The sequence below is a fragment of the Somniosus microcephalus genome, chromosome 3 (assembly GCF_052327205.1).
Source record: "Somniosus microcephalus isolate GS21.2 chromosome 3, FLI_Smic_1.0, whole genome shotgun sequence".
Classification (NCBI taxonomy): domain Eukaryota; kingdom Metazoa; phylum Chordata; class Chondrichthyes; order Squaliformes; family Somniosidae; genus Somniosus; species Somniosus microcephalus.
In genome coordinates, this window is record NC_140989.1 from 323,339,031 (window position 1) to 323,360,045 (window position 21,015).

Sequence of the window (21,015 nt, forward strand, 5' to 3'; positions counted from 1 at the left end):
AAACTGTTCCAGTCAGAGCTGCAGCCAAATTAGAGGAGTTTTGGTAGAAGTATGAAAACATGATTGTGATGAATATCCCTTATTGTGTGAAGTTTGTAATCCATGTGGCAGTCCTGTGACAGACTTCGAATCATAGAATAGTACAGCACAGAAGGAGGCCATTCGGCCCATCGAGTCTGCGCCGGCTCTTTGAGAGCAATGCAGTTAGCCCCACTCTCCATATCCCTCTCATTTTTTTCTCCTTCAAGTATTTATCCAATTTCCTTTTGAAGGCTACTATTGAATCTGTATCCACCACCCTATCAGGCAGTGCATTCCAAACCCTAACCACTCATTGCGTAAAAAAGTTTCCCCTCATGTCTCCTCTGGTTCTTTTGCCAATCCCCTTAAATCTGTGCCCTTTGGTTATTGACCCTTCAGCCGTTGGAAACAGTTTCTCTTTATTTACTTTATCTAAACCCTTCATGATTTTTAAACACCTCGATCAAATCTCCTCTTGGCCTTCTCTGCTCTCAGGAGAACAACCCCAGCTTCTCATCCCTGGAACCATTCTAGTAAATCTCTTCAGTACCCTCTCCAAAGCCTTCACGTCCTTCCTAAAATGTGGTGCCCAGAATTGAATACAATACTCCAGCTGGGGAATATTCCATATTACTTTTATTTTGTTAATGCAGTAGTGTTTGAGATTGAGTTTAGAAGAATTGGTTCCCTTATAGACTTGATGGACACTGGAATGAAAACCGGTTTCAGAATTAGTAATTCGCCCTTCGGAACTTCTCCCAATTAAAAATCATATACTTCAGATTTCCAAGTGAAATTTGAACAAGGTGGTTAATTTGGAAGCACAATTGTCATTTTAGTTGCATAAAACATTCCACCCAATCTTGGCTCCTCATCCAAAAATAGCAGAATAAAGCTGACATTATGGTAAATGATACCTTTATAAGAGAAACTGAGACTACCTGATTTACCTGTTGCAGGGTATAGAAAGTTAATTCAGATGATATGTTTGTAAATTATGGTGGTGCTGAAAGTAGATAACACTCATAAAATAACATACTCTCTTTAAAAAAAAAAAAAAGTTAAAAAAATTCTGATTAAAGTTAGGGTAGTATGGGATATTGTGTGCTGTGTATTGGTAGGGTGTGGTTTAGTGCTTCCTTGAACACTGATTTCCGAATTTCAGCCGTGTATTCCAGGGTAGAAGCTACGTACTAGGGGGAAGGTGGAATATCAGACGGATGATTCTCTTGGATTTATTTGTTTGGTTTTTTGGTGAGATACTAAATATTTTAGTAACGAGGTTGATTTAAAAATGGAAAAGCTGTAACTGAAGACCTTTTTCAAACTTATCAATGTTATGATTCTGCATGATGCTCTTCACTGGAGGAGTAGGTGGACCGTGAAAATCAGAATTTAAATTTTCTGGTATTCTGCATATATTCGAATTGCAATGGGAATTACCTGCCTTTTGATATTCTGTGTTGATTCCTTAAAAACCGCACTTACACGCAAGTACCATTTTCTCATTGTATCTGGTTTCCTGCCACCGCCAATGGCCTAAATTTTGCAGTTTAAAAAATAACAGCGCTCACCATTATTAAAGAGTAAATTGGACAGCAACTTCGTTAAACATGAAAGTCGGTAAGTTGCCCTGCTCCTCCAGAAGCTGCGATGTAACAGTATCTCTCCAAGAGACTTGGCATTGATATGCATGGAACGGCGTGAAGTTGCTGTACTTGCGTGATAGATACTCACTAAACTCCCCAGAAAAAGTTAGGGTTTGTCCATTCGGCACTTTGCAAACTCAGGTGATGTTTTGAGATGCTCCTGAAAGCATGGCTCTGCTGTCACTAAAATGTGCAAGATGTGTTGCCCTCTGCCTGGAACAGATTTTGCAGCTTTAAAAAAAAAAAAAAAAAACTTCAATTTTTAGCAATTTCTCTTTTACAGTTTTACTCAACTCTTCATCAGTTAGGGAAAACTAACAGCTGTTTATGTGGAATGTTTCAGCTATTGGCTGTACATCTAAGATAAGAAACTTTCCAGCATAGATGTTGGTCCTGTAAAAAGCACTTTATTTAAAAAAAGCTTGGAACTTTTGAGCCATTGCCTCCAAAAAAAAGACTCTGTCATTGCACTGAGAGACTAAGGGGCACGACCGGGGGCGATGTGCATGGCAATGATGTCACGATCTCCGGGTGCAGGAGATCGCGTCGCAAAGTCTTACCGCTGCCGCAAACCTCTCTCTGAAGTTTGCGGGAGTCACTCGTCTCATCGCGCGCCCGGGCAGTAAGTTGTTAGTGCCCCGTTATCGCCCCCCGGGGGCGCCCGGGCAGTAAGTTGTTAGTGCCCCGTTATCGCCCCCCGGGGGTGCTAACAGGAGGCGCTAACCCACCGAATTTCTCCCCCTAAGTGATGTAGTCCCTTACCTCCTGTGAAAGCCAACTTCCGGCCAGGTTGGAAACCTGTAGGGTTGAAAAATCCTCCGCATCCTGGCCTTTCCTGGTTGGAGGATGGTATGTGATGCTGAACTTTCGTATGGGGAATAATAGGGAAAAATGGGAAGGATAATTTCAGTAAATCATGCACAATGAAGACAATGTAAAGAGAAAGTGGAATTAGTCTGTCTTCAGAGCACACACTGTAGAATGTAGAAACTGCCCTTTTCTTTCTGTTGTCTTTGGCAATGGTGCTCAAATGCCACTGTATCCTTTTAGAGTGGTTAATGATGAGGTCTTTTGATTTAGTTTAGATCCAGGCTGTAGTTTACAGTATTATATGAACCAGAAACATCACGTTGAATCAGTTTGAATGAATAGCCTACCTCACCGACAGGCACCGATTGGGGCTAGATTCTGTCAGTGCAACACAGATGTTAAAGTACACAGGAGTGTGATTACCAGAGAATTAATTAATGATGATAGTGTAATCACTTCTAATTAATTCAGTCCTAACTGTTTTGGACACAACGTTCCTGGAAGTACTATATACTAAGGGTGTCAGGTAAGTAAAGTTCAACCTGCTTTTATTAGTTCCCTGTCCGCTTAATCACGGACCCGGCAATTTCACTCTTATTGCCATTGGGACTAAGATCAGCTTCCAAGCAGCTACTCAGCTGTGGTAATAGCAATCTGCTTGTAACAGGACCATATGTGAATATTAATGAGTTAGTGGGTGAGGGTTCAGGTAATATTTTAAATTCCAGGAGTGGAGCTGAAGTGATTTGCCCATCTTATCTGAAGCTGAGATTGCGTTGCTATCTTTTAATGCAACATTTGTGAGCTCCATGGTATTCGCTAATTGTATGAACTGTCGGATGTTATTATTCATCAGTATTAGTATAGGTTTACGGTACTTGATCCATTTGTTTCTCTAAATAATATAATATGAAACATAGAAAAAAAATAGGAGCAGGAGTAGGCCATTCAGAAAGATGCAACTGAAGAAGAATTTTCTAACATTTACTATGCTGGGGGGAGATGGACAACAAAAGAGATCCTGTACTTTGAGATCCTCTCACAATGAGCACCAAGAGGTAGCTGGAAAGATGGCTTGGAGGTTGTCTGCCTTGCTTAGACTCCAAAGGCCTGGTGGCCGGTTCTGAGTACAAAACTGAGACACTATTATTGGCTGCTCAGGCTCTATTCACAGAGCTAAAAACCAGGGCTGAGGCACTCCCTCATAATTCAAGTGCAACAAATCGCAGTGAAATCTGTCTGGATATAATTTGGACGGTTTTCAATTTTGGTACCACAAAGCAGTGTCTCCTGAAGCTGCTATAGGAAATCACACCTGCAGTAAATAAATCGGTCCCTCTTCCCCTGTCCAGCAGTAATGATCCTTCACTTTGATCGTGAAGTACACGTATCTTTAAAAAAAAAAAAAAAATCTTTGTCTCCTTTTGAGAGTGCCTGTCCCTTTCATGTGTTCCATCGAAATCAGCATAGGGAGGATAGGACCAGCATGTGTACTGAGGAGCATGCAGTTCCTGATGAGCGTAATTCACTTGTTTTCAGGACATGGCAACTCAGGAACAGAAAATGAAGGACATTTTTTAATTTTAAATAAATGTTGTTTTCCTTTATTTAAAAAAAAGGGTCAACCTCTCTGACATGTTCAAAAAGTTTCGTTTTGTATTGCCCCTTCCCTCACTCACTTGCCACCATGGGTTCAAAGCTGATCCTGGGTCATAATATCATCCTGCTTCAGTAATGTGCTATCAGGTTTTCACTCTGTAGAAGACAGTAGAAGAATTGTATTTCTCTGGAGCCTGGACATTAAGAATTCAGTAGTAGTTACACCAGTGTGTCCTGCGTAATTGAGCTGGGTTTTTCTATTCAGCCGAGCCTTTCAAAAGTACATTGTCGATTAGAGCAGAGATTATTCATTTAGTATTTAGTCAGAGACAGCTGAATAATCTGCATATAGCCGTGGATGGCTTTCTCACCCCCCCCCCTTTACTTTTGATATTACTTGTACCTAAAAATTAATGTAGCATCACTCAATTTGCAGTTAAGAAAGAACCAAGAATTACAATGTAATAGGCAGTGTTCTGCGGCGTTAAATTTCTAATTACGTGCAGGGCAGTTTTTAAAGAAAAGGACAAGGGAAGGAAAATGCATAAATTTGTACAATGGGCACTGGGGATTGGAAGTTGATTGAGGACACTTTTGGAGTGAGACTGTTGAGTGAAGTGGATTCGAGAAATAACCTGGTTTTCCTACCACGACACGTTTAATCTGCTGTCTGATTGCTATTTAAATTAAGACCCTAATTGTCATGATAAATTATTTCTTCTCTGAATGTTAATACAAGCAAGAAAAGACTCCTTGAGATTTATTTTCCTTTTTTTTTATAATTTGACGTGTCCCTTTTGCTGTTTGATTCAGTGAACTTTTTCCTCAATACCTTGAAACTAAGAACATGTCTATGAGTGCAGTGGTGGGCAGAAATTATTTTGTTCTCCAGTGGAAGTCATGAGTTCCTTAATATCCAGTCAGTATAAATACTGAGCAGTGTGAGCCGTCCTGATGACTAAGAATGGCAATTCGCATATACGGTTTCACCGTGCTGAAGATTAGAAGCACCTTGATCTTGCTAACATAAAGTGCGATTACTTTGCCTGTTTAGTGTTTGTGCAAAGCAATCAGGGCCCAACTGACTCCAGAGCAAAACTGAGCTAAACTTCCTGAAATGGTAGTCTCGCACTTCTTTGGTTTGGCACCACACGGCATCATAAAGCCAGTGTGGCGTCAAACCTGGTTTACAACAGATCCCTTGGACCCTTTTTTTAAAGCCTCCCTTTCCTGAAATTAAATGCTTTGAGGGTAGGGTTTTTCGCCTCTCTGCTCCCCAAACATTAAAGTTTCTAACTGTTGGGAGAGATCTCTGCACATACTCTCATACAGACATACACAGAGCTCTCACCTAAACAGGACAAGTTTTGGTCGCCTTATCTGAGGAAGGATGTTCTTGCCATGGAGGGAGTGCAGCGAAGATTCACCAGACTGATACCTGGGATGGCAGGAATGACGTATGAAGATAGATTGGGTCAATTGGGCTTGTATTTGCTAGAGTTTAGAATAATGAGAGGGGATCTCATTGAAACTTAGAACAGGACTAGATAGACTAGATGCAGGAAGGATGTTCCCGATGGCGGGGGAGCCCAGAACCAAGGGTCACAGTCTAAAGATAAGGGGTAAGCCATTTAGGACAGAGATGAGGAGGAATTTCTTCACCCAGAGAGTGGTGAACCTGTGGAATTCTCTACCACAGAAGGCAGTTGAGGCCAATTCATTAAATATATTCAAGAAGGAGTTAGATATATTTCTTAAGGCTAAAGGGATCAAGGGATATGGGGAGAAAGCAGGGACCGGGTAGTGAATTTGGATGATCAGCCATGATCTCATTAAATGGCGGAACAGGCTTGAGGGGCCGAATGGCCTACTCCTGCTCCTATCTTCTATGTTTCTATGAAAGTTCCAGCCAGGTACGAGCCAAGCAGTGTAAACCAGGTTCTGCCTAGCTGAAATCTGAACTGCACCCAACAGTCTGACCGTGAACTAGTGTAAACACACGCAACGAGAATAAAAGCTCAGGCAAGTAAGTATCAGATGGTTCTAGCACAACTAGCAACTTTCAGTTACATTGTATACCACATAAAGCTCAATCAGTTTAAGTAATCTGCAGACTCCAGCTATTGAATATCTTTCCCATTTATTCTTGTGAGCTTTCCCTTTGGCATCCTTGCAGTTTTGTAGTAAAGGTGCAATTGTCTTAACTTTATTATCATGGATAACCTCCTTTATTTTAAGTTTATTATGTTATTTTATATACATGGCACCAGAAAAGGCCATCAGACTCATATGCACTCACCCCATTTTTTTGTTTGATTTTAAGAAAAAAGAAAAACTTTTATAGCGCCTTTCACAACCACAGAATGTCCCAAAGCGATTTACAGCTAATGAAGTGTTGTAATGCAGCAAGGTCCTACAAACAGCAACATGATAATGACCAGATAATCTGTTTTAGTGATGTTGGTTGAGGGATTAATACTGGCCAGAACACCAAGGAGAACTCCCCTGATCTTCGAATAATAGTGCCATGGGATCTTTTACGCCCACCTGAGAGAGCAGACGGGGCCTCAGTTTAACGTATCATACGAAAGACGGCACCTCCGACAGTGCAGCGCTCCCTCAGTACTGCACTGGAGTGTTAGCCTAGATTTTGTGCTCGAGTCTCTGGAGTGGGACTTGAACCCACAACCTTCTGACTTAGAGGCAAGCGTGCTACCATTGAGCAATGGCTGACACTATATGCCCTACGTATGAGCCACCCTCCTCCACCTCCTGAGAAAGTAAATAAAACTGTGACCATTAGCCAACTCAATAGTCCCCATAATCAAAAATTGGTCTCCAGCCTTCCCCAAAGGCAAACGCCAGGAGGCCCCAAACTTATTCATTATTTTCTAGAATAATTAGTCTTGACATCTATACCATGTGATCACCACCATATTTTCCAGAAATGTGTTTGATGCTTTTTTGAAGAACTGCGACTTCAGTCTCCAGAATACTGTTTCGCGAAGCGATCACCCTCTGAGGAAAAGTAAATCTTGCAAAGATCCAACTACCTGTTTTCTCAGTGCATATGAGTGGTCCCTAGTTCACAGAATCACAGAAACCTCACAGTGCAGATAGAGGCCATTTCGGCCCATCGAGCCTGCACCGACACATATCCCACCCGATCCCCGTAACCCCTACACCAACACATATCCCACCCTATCCCCGTAACCACACGTATTTAATCCCCCTAACACTAAGGGTCAATTTTATCATAGCCAATCAACCTAACCCGCACATCTTTGGACTGTGGGAGGAAACCGGAGCACCCGGAGGAAACCCACGCAAACACGGGGAGAATGTGCAAACTCCACACAGACAGTCACCCGAGGCCGGATTTGAACCCGGGTCCCTGGCGCTGTGAGGCAACAGTGCTAACCACTATGCCATCTACTCAGCCCCATCATTTCAAGCACTCTTATCTACTTGCACGTTGTCAGTGCCTTGTCAGACGCCCTCCAAGTCTGCATCTTTCCAACAAATGTGAACTCGGGTCATCAAGCGATCGGCTAACTCAGCATCCAATCTGAGACCTTCATGGTCTGTATGGCTCAGCCACTGAGTGTAACCTAGTGAAGCTATCAAGGAGAGCCACAAATTTTAGCAGTTGCATGATCGGAATGGCATTGGGGAGAGAGACTTTATATAAGGATTTATATTCCATCTCTTGTATATAATACCCTAGTATTATAACTTTGATAAATCAACGGGAAAAGTGGTTCAGACAACTATAATAAAACTTTTATTTTACCCTGACACGAAAAAGAAAAAAGACACAAAAAAATGACATTTGCTGCGATATGAATGAATTAAATAGAATCCGACATTATTGTGATCAATATGTCATCATATTGTTTTAAAATAAAAAAAACCTTTTTATTGTACTGTTAAAATGCATAATGGTGCTGCTTCCTGCCATCAGCCACCTGCACATGATGAGGCACAGCATCGCATTGATTTTACCCAGGAAAGGGAGCTTCTACATAAATTAAATCTTCCCACTGTGTTTGGGCACTGTTTTAAAACCTTTTTATTTATTTATTTTTGGTGTCTAGACACGAGAGAGTCTTAAACCATCTCTGACTTGTAATACATTAAACTGGGCAGCAATGTATTACTAACTGTATGGCCTAATTGAGTTTCCTTGTTCAACTACTCCAGGTCTCTTTAATTTAGCAGTCGAAAGAGTGTGCTATTACTGATATACCGACAATTTGCTGCCATTTAACTTTTGTTCTAGAACATTTATTTTTATCTTTTTATTAAATAGTAATGAATGTCAAATCTCAATTTCTTTTCTCTTTTGCTGAATTGTTGATGGAATTGTTTTTGGCTCAGGATGTTAAAGAGCTTACAAATCTCCTGTTAACCCATGTTGTACTGAGCCATAAGAAAGGAAGAACTTGGTTTTACATAGCATCTCATTGTGTTCACAATTGCAGAATTATCTTTTGAAAGTGCAGTCAATGGCAGGCAAACCAGCCATTCCAATATATGCACAGCAAGCTCACATGAATGGCACATGAGATCAATGGCCAATATGTATTTTTAAGAAAGACAGACTTGCATTTATTTAGTGCATTTCACGACGTCCCAAAGGACTTTACAGCCAATGAAGTACTTCTTTTGAAGTGTAGTCACTGCTGTAATGTTGGAAACGTGGCAGCCAATTTGCGCACAGCAAGCTCCCACAAACGGCAATGTGATAATGACCAGATAATCTGTTTTTAATTATGCTGATTGAGGGATAAATATTGGCCAGGACACCGGGGATAACTCCCCTGCTCTTCTTCAAAATAGTGCCATGGGATCTTTTACATCCACCTGAGAGAGCAGCTGGGGCCTCGATTTAACGTCTCATCTGAAAGACGGCACCTCCGACAGTGCAGCACTCCCTCAGCACTGCACTGGAGTGTCAGCCTAGATTTTTGTGCTCTAGTCACTGGACTGGGACTTGAACCCACAATTAATGGTATTGGTTGAGAGAGAATTGTTACCCAGGATGCCAGGAGAACTCCCTGCTCTTCCTTGAACAGTCCCATGGAATCTTTTACATCCATGTCAACAGGCAGACAGGGTTTAACATCTCATCCAAAAGGCAGCAGCTCTGAGCGTTGACACTTCTATAAACAGTGGCAGTTTGTGCAATGACTGCAGTGGCCATTATATCCCAATGGCTAAAGAAATCTGTATTTTCGGTGGGGAAAGTATATGGAGCAGGCTTTGATTCTTAGAAGTTTTTCAGAAGGAGCTGAGCTTGGCTTTTGGAGTTTCTTAACTGTATGCTATCAGCATGACTGGTATGAAATGAAAATATTTTTGGATGGAGTAAATGAATATATGAAATTAAATAAAAAAACACATGCTTGCTTGCCTGTGAGCTGAGTGTAGATTGTTCTCTGTGGTGCTTTGCTGCAGAGTACAGATGGATCAAAAATATATTCATCCATGGAGCCAACATTAATGTTGCAGAAACCCTCACACAGCAGGACCGGTAGCAAAAAGGATAACAGAATCTAGCCATGCACTAGCTGTACATGGATAGATGTTTATTGGAGGCAGTTTGTAGAAAGGTAGTACAGGAAGTGTCTTGGCTGTGAGAATATAGTGTAGTGGGGGTTGGTGGTGGAATGTATTTACCAGTCAGACTCCCACTGGACTCTTGACTGGTAAATGTACTGGTCGCCTTCATTCAGACTAGCTAAGTGTACTGCTATTCATCCGCACCTTTTCAAACTTTGCATTGCTTCATCATTAAGTTAAATTTAGATCAATGCTTGACAGATTTGTTTTATACACTCTTTTTGTTTAAAATTCAGCTCCCATAAAGACTTAATACATTGTTAAATTATATCTGAGTTTTGGATATATTTTACACTGAAAGGACATTGATAGTAAAACCTTGTTTATTTCTTGTCTTTTAGCACGGATAGGGAAAAACAAGAGGAAGAAGGCCTCAGAGGATGGCCAGGTATGTCCGCTATGCAATGAGACGCTCTCTGGATCTGTGGAGGAGATGAGTAGACATGTGGAAGCCTGCCTGGACAAGGTAGTTGATGGACATGTTGGAGCACCAACAAGTCCTTTTTTTTTCTCTCGCACCTTATCAGAAGCCTGGTTTAAAGCACCTGTCGAAGGTCTGTTTATTAGGATATGGATATATTTCTGTTCTTTCAGATCCCCGACATACCTTCCCAGTGCTCCCAGACCGACACCCTCCTCCCACTGGTAATATCCCCAGTATCCTCCCAGTACTCACATCTAGCAAATATCCTCCCAAAGGAGGAGGAGTGTGAAATTTAGAAATTTATAAACCTAGTGAGAGAGGGAATATGAAGGCGCTTAGCATCTTTGAATGTAGCTAAATCGCCAGGCCAGATGCAATGTATCTCAGGCTGTTGAGAGAAGCAAGGGAGGAAATAGTGGAGGCTCTGACAATCATTTTCCAATCCTCTCTGGCTGCAGGTGTGGTGTCGGAGGATTGCTAAAGTTGTACCGTTGTTTAAAAAGGGAGAAAGGAATAGACCGAGTAATTACAGGCCAGTCAGTCTAACCTCGGTGGTGGGCAAATTATTGGGGAAAATTCTGAGGGTATTAATTAACATTTAGAAAGGCACGGATTAATCAAGAACAGTCAGCATAGGTTTGTTAAGGGAAGGTATTGTCTGACTAAAGTGTTTTGAATTATATGAGGAGGTAACAAGGAGGGTCGATGAAGATAGTGCGTTTGATGTAGTCTACATGGATTTTAGCAAGGCTTTTGACAAGGTCCCACATGGTCAGAAAAGTAAAAGCCTATGGGAGCCAAGGGAAAGTGGCAAGTTGGATCCAAAATTGGCTCAGTGGCAGGAACCAAAGGGTAGTGGTCAACTGGTGTTTTTTGTGACTGGAAGGATGTTCCCAGTGGGGTTCCGCAGGGCTCAGTACTAGGTCCCTTGCTTCTTGTGGTAAATATCAATAATTTAGAAATCAATATAGGGGGCATGATTAAGAAGTTTGCAGATGATACATAAATTGGCCATGTGATTGATAGTGAGGAAAAAAGCTGTAGATTGCAGGAAGATATCAATGGACTGGGTCAGGTGGGCAGAAAAGTGGCAAATGGAATTCAATCCGGAGAAGTGTGAAGTAATGCATTTGGGAGGGCTAACAAGGCATGGGAATACACAATAAATGGTAGGATACTGAGAAGTGTAGAGGAACAGAGGGACCTTGGAGTACATGTCCACAGATCCCTGAAGGTAGCAGGACAGGTTGGTAAGGTGGTTAAGAAGGCACATGGGTTACTTTCCTTTATTAGCCAAGGCATAGAATATAAGAGCAGGGAGATTATGCTAGAACTGTACAAAACACTAGTTAGGCCACAGCTAGAGTACTGCGTACAGTTCTGGTCACCACATTACAGGAAGGATGTGATTGCACTAGAGAGGGTACAGAGGAGATTTACGAGGATGTTGCCAGAATTGAAGAATTTTAGCTATGAGGAAAGATTGGATAGGCTGGGGTTGTTTTCTTTGGAATAGAGGAGGCGGAGGGGGGATTTAATTGAGGTGTGTAAAATTATGAGGGGCCTAGATAGAGTGGATAGGAAGGACTGATTTCCCTTAGCAGAGAGGTCAACAACCAGGGGGCATAGATTTAAAGTAATTGGTAGAAGGATTGGAGGAGAGTTCAGGAGAACTTTTTTCACCCAGAGGGTGGTGAGGGTCTGGAACTCACTGCCTGAAAGGGTGATAGAGGCAGAAACCCTCATTGCATTTAAAAACTACTTGGATATGCACTTGAAGTGCCGTAACCCACAAGGCTACGGACCAAGAGGTAGAAAGTGGGATTAGGCTGGATAGCTCTTTTTCGTCCGGCACAGACACAATCGGCCAAATAGCCTCCTTCTGTGCCATAAACTTCTATGATTCTAATGCCGCCACACCCTGTCATCTCCATCCCAGTGCTCTCTGAAAACTGAAGGCTACCCTTGCACCACGGTCACATCCAGCACCACCCCCCCACCCAATCATCACTTCTACACTATCAGCACACCACTTCCAGAGCCTTCTGTCTCTACTTACCACTCCTGCCTCTTGCCACTCTGAACCACTTCTCTGCTTCCTCCCTTCTCCATCCTGAGCACTGCTGCTATTTCACCAGTCCCCACCCTGTTATGAGAAACACCTTTTTGTCACACTCCAACCCTTCCCGTGAAAAAAATGAGGCCAGCAGTTCCATGCCCAGCTACCCCTCCCCCAAAGCTCCCAGACTCCCAACAGTCTGTCAACTGCTTCTAAAATAGAAGCATTTACCTCTCATTGCTCCCAGGATACACTCTTCGAATGCTCCCTGGCACCATGACCCCACATCTCACTGTTCTGGCTTCCTGGGAGATCCTTCCCAGTACACACACGAGCACACTGCCACCACTGTCGCACGTTAGCAGTGTCTGCTCATGATTTCCACACTCCCAACACACCAGTCTCAGTACTTGCAAACCCTGGAGCACTCTTCCCTTTCCCCAGAACTTCCACACTGCCTCTCTCTCACCCCACCAGAGCCCAACTACTGTTAGATCCCGAGACTGCTCTCTTCACACCACCAAACCACATGACTCCGCCCACCCCCCCCCCAATGCTTCTACATTACCTCCTACCTACTTGCAACGCGGAACAACTTCCCTACCATCTTCATGTGTATCCAGTGCTTCAAAATAAGGTAAGACATAAAATTGAGCACGTAACTAAACAGACATAATAATCAAGTTCACTGATTTGCAGTTTCCACAAAAATATGGACATAATTTGAGGCAGAAAAGACTGCTTACACTCTCAGGAGTGTGCAATAAAAACACTTTCATTTATCTGATCACCATAAATCAGTGCTCTGATATATTGTACGTGACATGGCATAAAGCAGCACATCTTCTGACTCAATGTGAGCAATGACATATTAGTTCTGCTAGTAATGTAAAATGTTTCCATATTCGAGCATTTCTAGTCCATTGCTATCTAATGCGAATTTCTGTGTCACACTTTTAAAAAAATGTATAAAGAAACAAAGGCAGTCATTTGCAATGTGTCACATCACTCTCCAGGCACAAAACATACCCAAATCAAAATGTTACACAATCCTAATTGATGCCCCTACAAACAAAACCAGGGTACTTATCTCTAGCAGCCTGAGTAGCAGTTAACTTTTTTGATTGAACTCACCCAGTGTTTAATTAACATCAGTTGGACCTTGTAACCTTAAAGGAACACATGCCTACACGTCAGCTGCTAAATAATATCGTGTTTTATGTGGTACATTGTTCCTGTCCTTACAAAACAGTGCATCCTGTGATTTACCCTGCGTAGTGAGATTAAGGTCAACAATTCACTTTCAGTTTTGCTGCTGTTTGCAGATCACTTGAGTTTTTAGATTTATGTTTTTTAAGAAATGCTGGATTGTATTTTTACTCCTTGCCTGTTGTGCAACGAGTCCAAAATATTGATACAAGGCAGAGGATGGAACTATTGGGAAAAGAGACATAATAACTTTTATAGATTGTACTAGTGCAAATTCCACGTAGACTCCATTGAGTCTATTAAAAGCTGATATGGAGGGACATAAATGAAGGCTCTGATTTTAAAGTGGGGACGCACGGAGCACATGATCCGTGAAGCAGACGGCGAATCTAGGGATGTGGAGGCCTGGCCAATCTGAACTGCCAGGCCTCACATGAATAAATTTTCTCGGCGTTTCACCCGAACATGGCCAGATCCACTACCCGGGCGGGAGCGGGTGTTCGATGGCAGGAGGCCGCAACCGGGGACCCGTGGGAACAGTTCCTGGCGGTCAGTTGAGGGAGGCGATCTGGTGGTGGGGGGTGGGGTGTGCTTTCTGGCCGCGATCGAGGGTGGAGTCCGGGGAAAGGGAAGCCTAGGGCTTCCTTGTGAGGCCTGGACGAGCACTCCTGTCCCTCCTGATCCACAAGGATACCTAAAATATTTTTTTTCAAACTGCTGGCCCTCGATCTGCCTCCCGGTAGGTCTGGCCTGACCGGGAAGCTGTCACTGCTTCCCCTGCTCAGGCCTCTGACTAATATTACAGTCAGTTATAGTCCAGATGATATAATTGGGAAACCAATCTGCACATTTAAACAGGACCCCACTCCCTTCCTGCGGGTGTGTTGCTCGCCTGCTCAGAAGAGTAGGTTAAGATCAGGACACGGCAGGAAGGCAGCAGGATCAGAAGGGGTAAATGATTGGCCTCATTTTAACTTCTCCCGTCCGGTTTCCGCTGGGCGGGGGAGTTAAAATCAGGGCACAAGTCTTTTGTTGCTGAGCTTTACCAACGTATGGCTTCTAGATTTTGATAGCTTTGTGATTCAGTAATGTAGACGTAACATACATATGAGCATACATACGAAAATGTCGGACAAGAAAAGACCAGCTTGTTCATCTAGCCATACAGCTGTGATGCCTTGTGCACACTTCTCTATCTACCTGGCCAATTAGATTTTTAAAAATCTGGAAAATTCCTCTCTGACCCCTTTAGGCAATCAAAACGAGTCCAGGAGACTACATTGACCCTGACTTGTATTACAGGTTACCTATCTTTTGTACAACATGATGTCCACCCTAGCCAGAAAGCGGTCCGGCTCTCTTGAAGGTATACAATAAATTGGTGTTCACCGCACAAGCTGGTAACCTGTTCTACAGGTCAACTATTCTGAGACAAGAGGTGCCACCTAACATCCAACCTAGTTCTGCCCTTCTGTAACTTGTAAACCAATTATTAATCCATCCCACTAATCCTACGAGATTCTATCTTGTGGAGGAGCCTCTTGTGAGTTAGCTTATCAAAGAATTTCTGAAAGTCCAGGTAGAAAAGGTTTCCCTCATCAAATTATAAGACACAATCTTCTTTTCCAGAAGCTGTGTTGAGTGTCCCTGATGACGTCTTCTCTATCTAACTGGCCATATCAGGTATCTCTTCTGATACCTTCGGCCTCTTACCTGTTACTGAGGTCAAACTCATGGGCCTGTAGTTATCCGGCTCTGCCTTATCACCCTTTTTAAAAATCAGAACTATATCAGTATCCTTCCAGTCTGAGGAAACAGTCCCCGTTTCTTGTAAGCTGCTCTATGGACAAGGGGCTCACATATCACATTTTTTAAGGGCTCTTTAGTGGATGTCAACTGGGCAGGTATCCTGATCTATTTTAAGGTTCCTTATTCCGTCTAAGACGGTATCCTGATCTATTTTAATATTAACAATCCTACTGTTAATAGCAAAACATATTGCTGTTAGTTGAGCATCATCTTCAAGAATAAACACTGATGCAAAGTACTCATTTAATATTTCTGCCATTCCCTGAGAGTCCTTTCTAATCTGTCCTAGAAAACCTCTCGTCCAAGATCAGTAGTTCATATGGAACAAGAGATTGCATTTCTAGTTGTGCCCACATAGGTAAATAATTGTTCTAAAGGTAAACAAATGCAACAGGCATTAAATTGTACAGCAAAATATCACACACATGACCTTTGTACATCTCCAGGCCAAAAATCATTATCTTTATTGGAATCGGCACCATTATCCATTATTTTACTTGTCAGAAGTTGGCTTAAAATGATGTCAGAATTTTGCCATTTTTCTATTGGCAATTGCAGATGTTTACTCCCTTACCGTATATCTGCCCATATCTGGATATCTTTCATTCCACTGTTCCTCAGTCATCGAATGAAGTTGGGCATTAATTATTTAGAAAAATTATGTAGAATTAAAGAAAGACAATTACGGGTAATGCAGACTTGTATTTGAATGCTTCATTTAAAAAAAAATGTTGCTTCTCTCCTACAATGCACAATGTTCTTGGGCTGGGGGCAAGCAACTTGCCCCTGGGTTCTTGCTAGTGCCATTTAATAACCAATCTATGTGAATTAAAAAACTATTTACTTAGTATATATTAATATGCTAAGAATGATAATGCAAGATATCCAGATGTGGGCAGATATACAGTAAGGAAGGAAATAAACATCTGCAATTGCTAACAGAAAAATGACAACATTCTGACACATTTTAAACCAACTTCTGCTATATTATGTAATTTATAATATATTGTAATATCGTTCCAAATTGCGTATTAGTTGAATCAGCCTGCCTAAGTCAGGTACAGTAGCTTTTTTTACTTCTCATAAATTAAGTGAAAATTTATGCAAAGTCACACAACACCAGGTTATAGTCCAACAGCTTTATTTGAAATCACAAGCTTTCGGAGCGCTGCTCCTTCGTCCGGTGAAGCGATGAAGGAGCAGCGCTCCGAAAGTTTGTGATTTCAAATAAAGCTGTTGGACTATAACCTGGTGTTGTGTGACTTCTCACAATTGTCCACCCCAGTCCAACACCGGCATTTCCACATCATCACTTAATTTAGTATCATTAGCTTTAATTTGAACTCTATTTTAGGAATGATCACAAATGACAGTGAATTTGCACTATGCATGCAGTCCTACGTTACTCTTTCCTACTTCTACTAGAAATGCTCATTTTTCTCATGAAACACCAAGAAACAGAAGCAAAGCACAGACAATCCATAAAATCAGCCTTCAGGGCATACAAATTTCTAATGTAAATTGTTACTGCTAAGAGTATAAATCTGTGGTTAAGCTTTCTGTGGAGATTGGGCTGAAAATGACAGAAAAGTTTTTGGGAGAAGCAGGAAACGACGACAGAAGTTTTCGGCTGGAATTTGTATATTAGGGCAATTTGCTGCTTTGTTAGAAATAAGGGAGTGCTATTCATTGGTTAGTAAATGCCAGCCTTGCGAAACTGGAATTTCCATTTGTGGAAACCCTGCTCAGGTAAACTATAGCATTCCAAGTGGAGTAAGTACGTAGTGAACTGATTTTAGTTTGTTTCAGCAAAGACCAGGAAGAGAGCAAATTGAAAGCAATTTAATGAGTTGCTGAAGTCAGAAGATAATCTTTAGCCGAATGAAAGGAATTGCAGCACCAACAGTTCTTGTTTGAAAAACAACTACCATTCTTGTGTATTTTTTGCATTGTTACTCCTGCTTTTGAAATATTTTTGTTGAGTAATCTCAGGATGGGAAGAGATTCTTTTCTCTTGCAGTACTTGCTGTTTAAATAAAAAGAAAACCGAAAAAGATGTTAATTATATGCAACTTAAAGAAAAATAGTTGAACTAGTTAAAACATTAATTAAAACAGTTTATTTTAATCCACAGAGAGATGGCTCTTACACAAATGATGATGAGTCAGTGGACATCGAAAATGAGAGTGCAAGTGGGAACAGATTTGAAGAGTACGAGTGGTGCGGGCAGAAGAGAATACGAGCTACAACCTTATTAGAAGGTGGCTTTCGAGGTATGCAATATTGTGAAGGTTTTCTACACTGCCACTGTTAGCTAATTTTTAAATCTACCCTTGCAGAACTTTTTTTTTGGTATAAATCATTTGCCAGAAGTTTTTCGACCCCGCAGACCCACTGCTCACCTCGCTGACCCTGTGTCTAGGATTGCCACCTTTGGCCCAGTCCATAACCAGATGGGGCAAGGGTTTGGTTGAAGACGAGGCATTTGGAAATTTAAACAAAAATCTGCAGAGGTTTTCTGGACCTCATGTCAGGTGCAGTATTGCAGTTGTCTAAAAAATGGTTTCAGGTCTAATTTGCCCTGGAAGAAATAAAGATAAAGTAAAAACAAGAAATTGCATTTACGTAAGACCTATCACTTTCTCAGGACATCTTGGACGCTTTCACAGCCATTGAATTACACTTGAAATGCAGTCTCTTTGCATACAGCACGGCACAGAACCAGCATATGAGAGACATTTTTGGTGGTGTTAGTTGAAGGAGCAATGTTGACCAGGACACCAGGAGAGCTCCCTGCTTTGCTTTGAAAAGTGGCACAGGGTCTTTTATGTCCACCTGAACAAACAGACCGGGCATCTCCTCAGGATGACAGCACCTCTGAGAATGCAGCACTCCCTCGGTATTGCATTGAAGTGTCAGCCCGGTCTAATGTGTAAATGTGTACTAATGACTGAGCCTAAAGCGTCTGAGAATATTAGGCATAACTATTTCATTGACCTCTATCATGTATATCTTTTGAAATAAATGATTACAATTTTTAAAAATTGAATTGATAGCATTTCCTACCTCCCCAATGCCTCTCAAACAGATCTTATGGAACTGAAAGGTAAAAAAGCAAACTTTTTGCTCTCTAGCAAAGTAGTGTTTTCCAAAACAATTTTTCCATTTCTCCCTGTGTTGCCCATCAGCTGCCCTGCCATCTCTCATTGTTTTCTACTACTATCGCTTGCTCTTTCCACCATCTTTTACTCTCTCTCTTCCCTGTTGAATCACTTTTGCAGTCAATATCCCAAGATTGGTCTTTAATGATGAATATTCCTGATCTGCAGCTGGAAATGTTGGAGTACATACAGAATTGTTGTAAAATTAAAAAAAAATACTTTTATTGTCTGTTTTTCATTTGGCAAAGTTAATAGGTGGCCTGAATCTAAATTTTTGGTTCAAAACTGGATGGTAGATCACTGTACATGAGTCAGTGGTATTCTATTTAGAGGTTGAAATACAACCTGCGATTTAAAGGAATACTCCAAGATAGTCTCCAAATTGGTTGTGTTCAGTACTGAACACTTTTTTTGGAATCTTGAGAGATGCAATTTCATACAGCAATGGAATGGAATTGTTTGCCGACCGTGAAGAGATGTATTGCTTGTCTGTATTGCGCATTTATATCTCCTTCTTTAGCCAAAGGTAAATTGGACTTGTAAAAACATTTATAAATACCTTGTGCAGATACTGCAAAACCGCAAGATTTTAGTCTGTAGAAATCTGTGTGAAAGACGAAAAATCTGATGGTAAATTCCCTTTAAAGAAACCTGTCAAATCGAAGCCATTTGCTCATCGCTAATATTTGACCTTTACTTGACCAGTCCCGGGGAATGTAATTTTAGCAGGGCTCTGCTTCTGGCTCACTGAGGGCAGAAGAGCTGAGAAACAAGAGCTTGTCAAACAAAATTCCCCGTTCTCTCCCTTGTTTTACCTAAATGAGGTAGGGCAAGGAGCACAGTGTCTCATTTCAGAAGTTATAAAATATTGAAAAAGCTGTGTCTAGTGGGAGCTGCCAGGGGGGATTGCAGGTACAAGGGCTGCGATCAATTTGTACCGTTTTTCTAATGAAAGCTTCAGCATTTGTGTCAGCTGTGCTTCACAGCTGGGCCTGTCATGTCAGCTGAAGAACAAGTCTGTGTTCTTAACTAGCTTGAAAGGGAGAGAATATGCACTTGGCGAAATCTTCAAGGAACCACTTCATGGTGTATTGGAGCATATTGTATTATTTTAAGGGGCAGTAATAAATGTGGGAGTGGAGAGTTTTAATCCTTTTGAATATGAAGTATGGACATTATTTTGTAACCTGTTCAAGAAAGTAAAAAAATAACAGGCACTGTTGTAAGAAAGAAATATGCAGCTTCATAGGGTTGATCAGTGCATTGGTGTGTTTGGAATTTGAGTTTGTGGTTGCAGTTCACTTAGAGTGAGCTCTCCGTTTCAGGCATGGAGGATGTTTTGAGTGAGGGAGTTTCACAGAAAGGATTTGTAAGGACCTTTGGTCACATTTCAGCACCCTTGGCTACATAGCACCAATCACGACAGCCAGCTATGTATGTTGCCTGTGTTTGTTCGTTCTGTTTTAAGTGCAGAGCACAAAATGCATCAGGTTGTGATTGGAAGAAAATGCATCAAAACTGGTTCTCCCAAATTTTGATTTTGTTTGGAACTGAATTTGCTGAGCTTTTTTCCCTCTCCACCTCTCCTGAAGGCCTTAACTGCTACTGGACCTGGTTCCACAAGTACTGGCAGCTTTTATATTCCTCAGCTAAGTGGTTATTCTTCATACGAGAGACTGAATAGTTTTATGGCAAAATGAAGTGGTGGGAGGGAATAGAAGAGAGAGTGTGGTATAGCATTTTTTCACTTGGGAATTGGCTAGATGGACTAGATTGGTATTTCCTGGTCCTGTACCATTCCATTATTCCCTTTTGAACATATTTTAATAAAAGTGTAGCTTTCAGAACATTGAGGTACACAGTAAATATCAATAGCTTACAACAGAAGGGCCAGTGAAATCTTAAACCTTTGTCCTCATTTACAGTGTCTTTTCAAAAAAAGCTGTTTTTATTCAGTGTATCATGCACTTTAGAAAAAATAAATAAATCCATTAACCTAAAAATCGAATTGGTTCAGCCTAAACCAGGACTATCATCTTTAAATGATTCACTGCAGTTTAAAGAAAGTGACTTTGAACAGTAACTAACTGAGGCTGCTCACAGATAGCAGACTATTGACACGCTGTGGATGAAACTATAGTAACTGTGGAATGAGCAAGGAGATAAGAAAGTAATGATGGCATCAGAAAACGTTTGAAGCTGTGCTTTCATACCTGCTTTGTAATGTGACTTCAAAGCTGAGGGAGGGGGGTTGTTCTGCCTGAGCAAGTCCCCTCTCGCTGCAAACCACTGACTGAGGAAATCTTTGCTTGTTATTTCGGCCTGAGCAGATGGGACTAAGTAGATTAGGTAGCGATAGGTCAGAGGCGGCCAGTTGTTCCCTTCTGTTCAGTTCCATTTAGGGATTTCGGGTCGATTGGCATCATGTGTCATTCCTCTAGTGATATCGCTCAGGTATTGATCCAGTCTAGACAAGAGCTGGAGGCATCGCAGAGAACGCGTGCTGCACCATGCATAATGTGATTGAAAGGCAGTTAAAATGGCACTGACCTTTTCAGGGAGGATTAGATTGCCTGCCAAGTCTGTTTAAAGCAAGTGATAACGCGAGGTAAGGAAAACTGTCCGGACAACTTCAGAGAGAGAGAGATG

At 41.6% G+C, this 21,015-nt stretch overlaps 1 protein-coding gene and 1 long non-coding RNA gene across 12 annotated transcripts in view; one reads left to right on the forward strand and one right to left on the reverse strand.

Moving 5' to 3' along the window:
* rnf220a (ring finger protein 220a) overlaps positions 1–21,015 on the forward strand; it is a 492,773-nt gene that overhangs the window by 349,787 nt on the left and 121,971 nt on the right. For 8 of the 11 annotated variants that reach the window (XM_085983083.1, XM_085983087.1, XM_085983086.1 and 5 more), the window contains 2 exons: positions 10,046–10,170; positions 17,340–17,478. In XM_085983083.1, coding sequence (XP_085839209.1) covers positions 10,046–10,170; positions 17,340–17,478 — 264 coding nt within the window. The remainder of the gene's footprint in view (positions 1–10,045; positions 10,171–17,339; positions 17,479–21,015) is intronic. The other 3 variants (XM_085983089.1, XM_085983093.1, XM_085983095.1) reach the window with 1 other exon arrangement.
* Positions 16,765–20,920, reverse strand: LOC147122196 (uncharacterized). The gene is made up of 3 exons (XR_015077701.1): positions 20,580–20,920; positions 18,926–18,970; positions 16,765–17,231 (listed from the first exon to the last, which is right to left on the reverse strand). It is a non-coding gene; the product is annotated as an uncharacterized LOC147122196 (long non-coding RNA).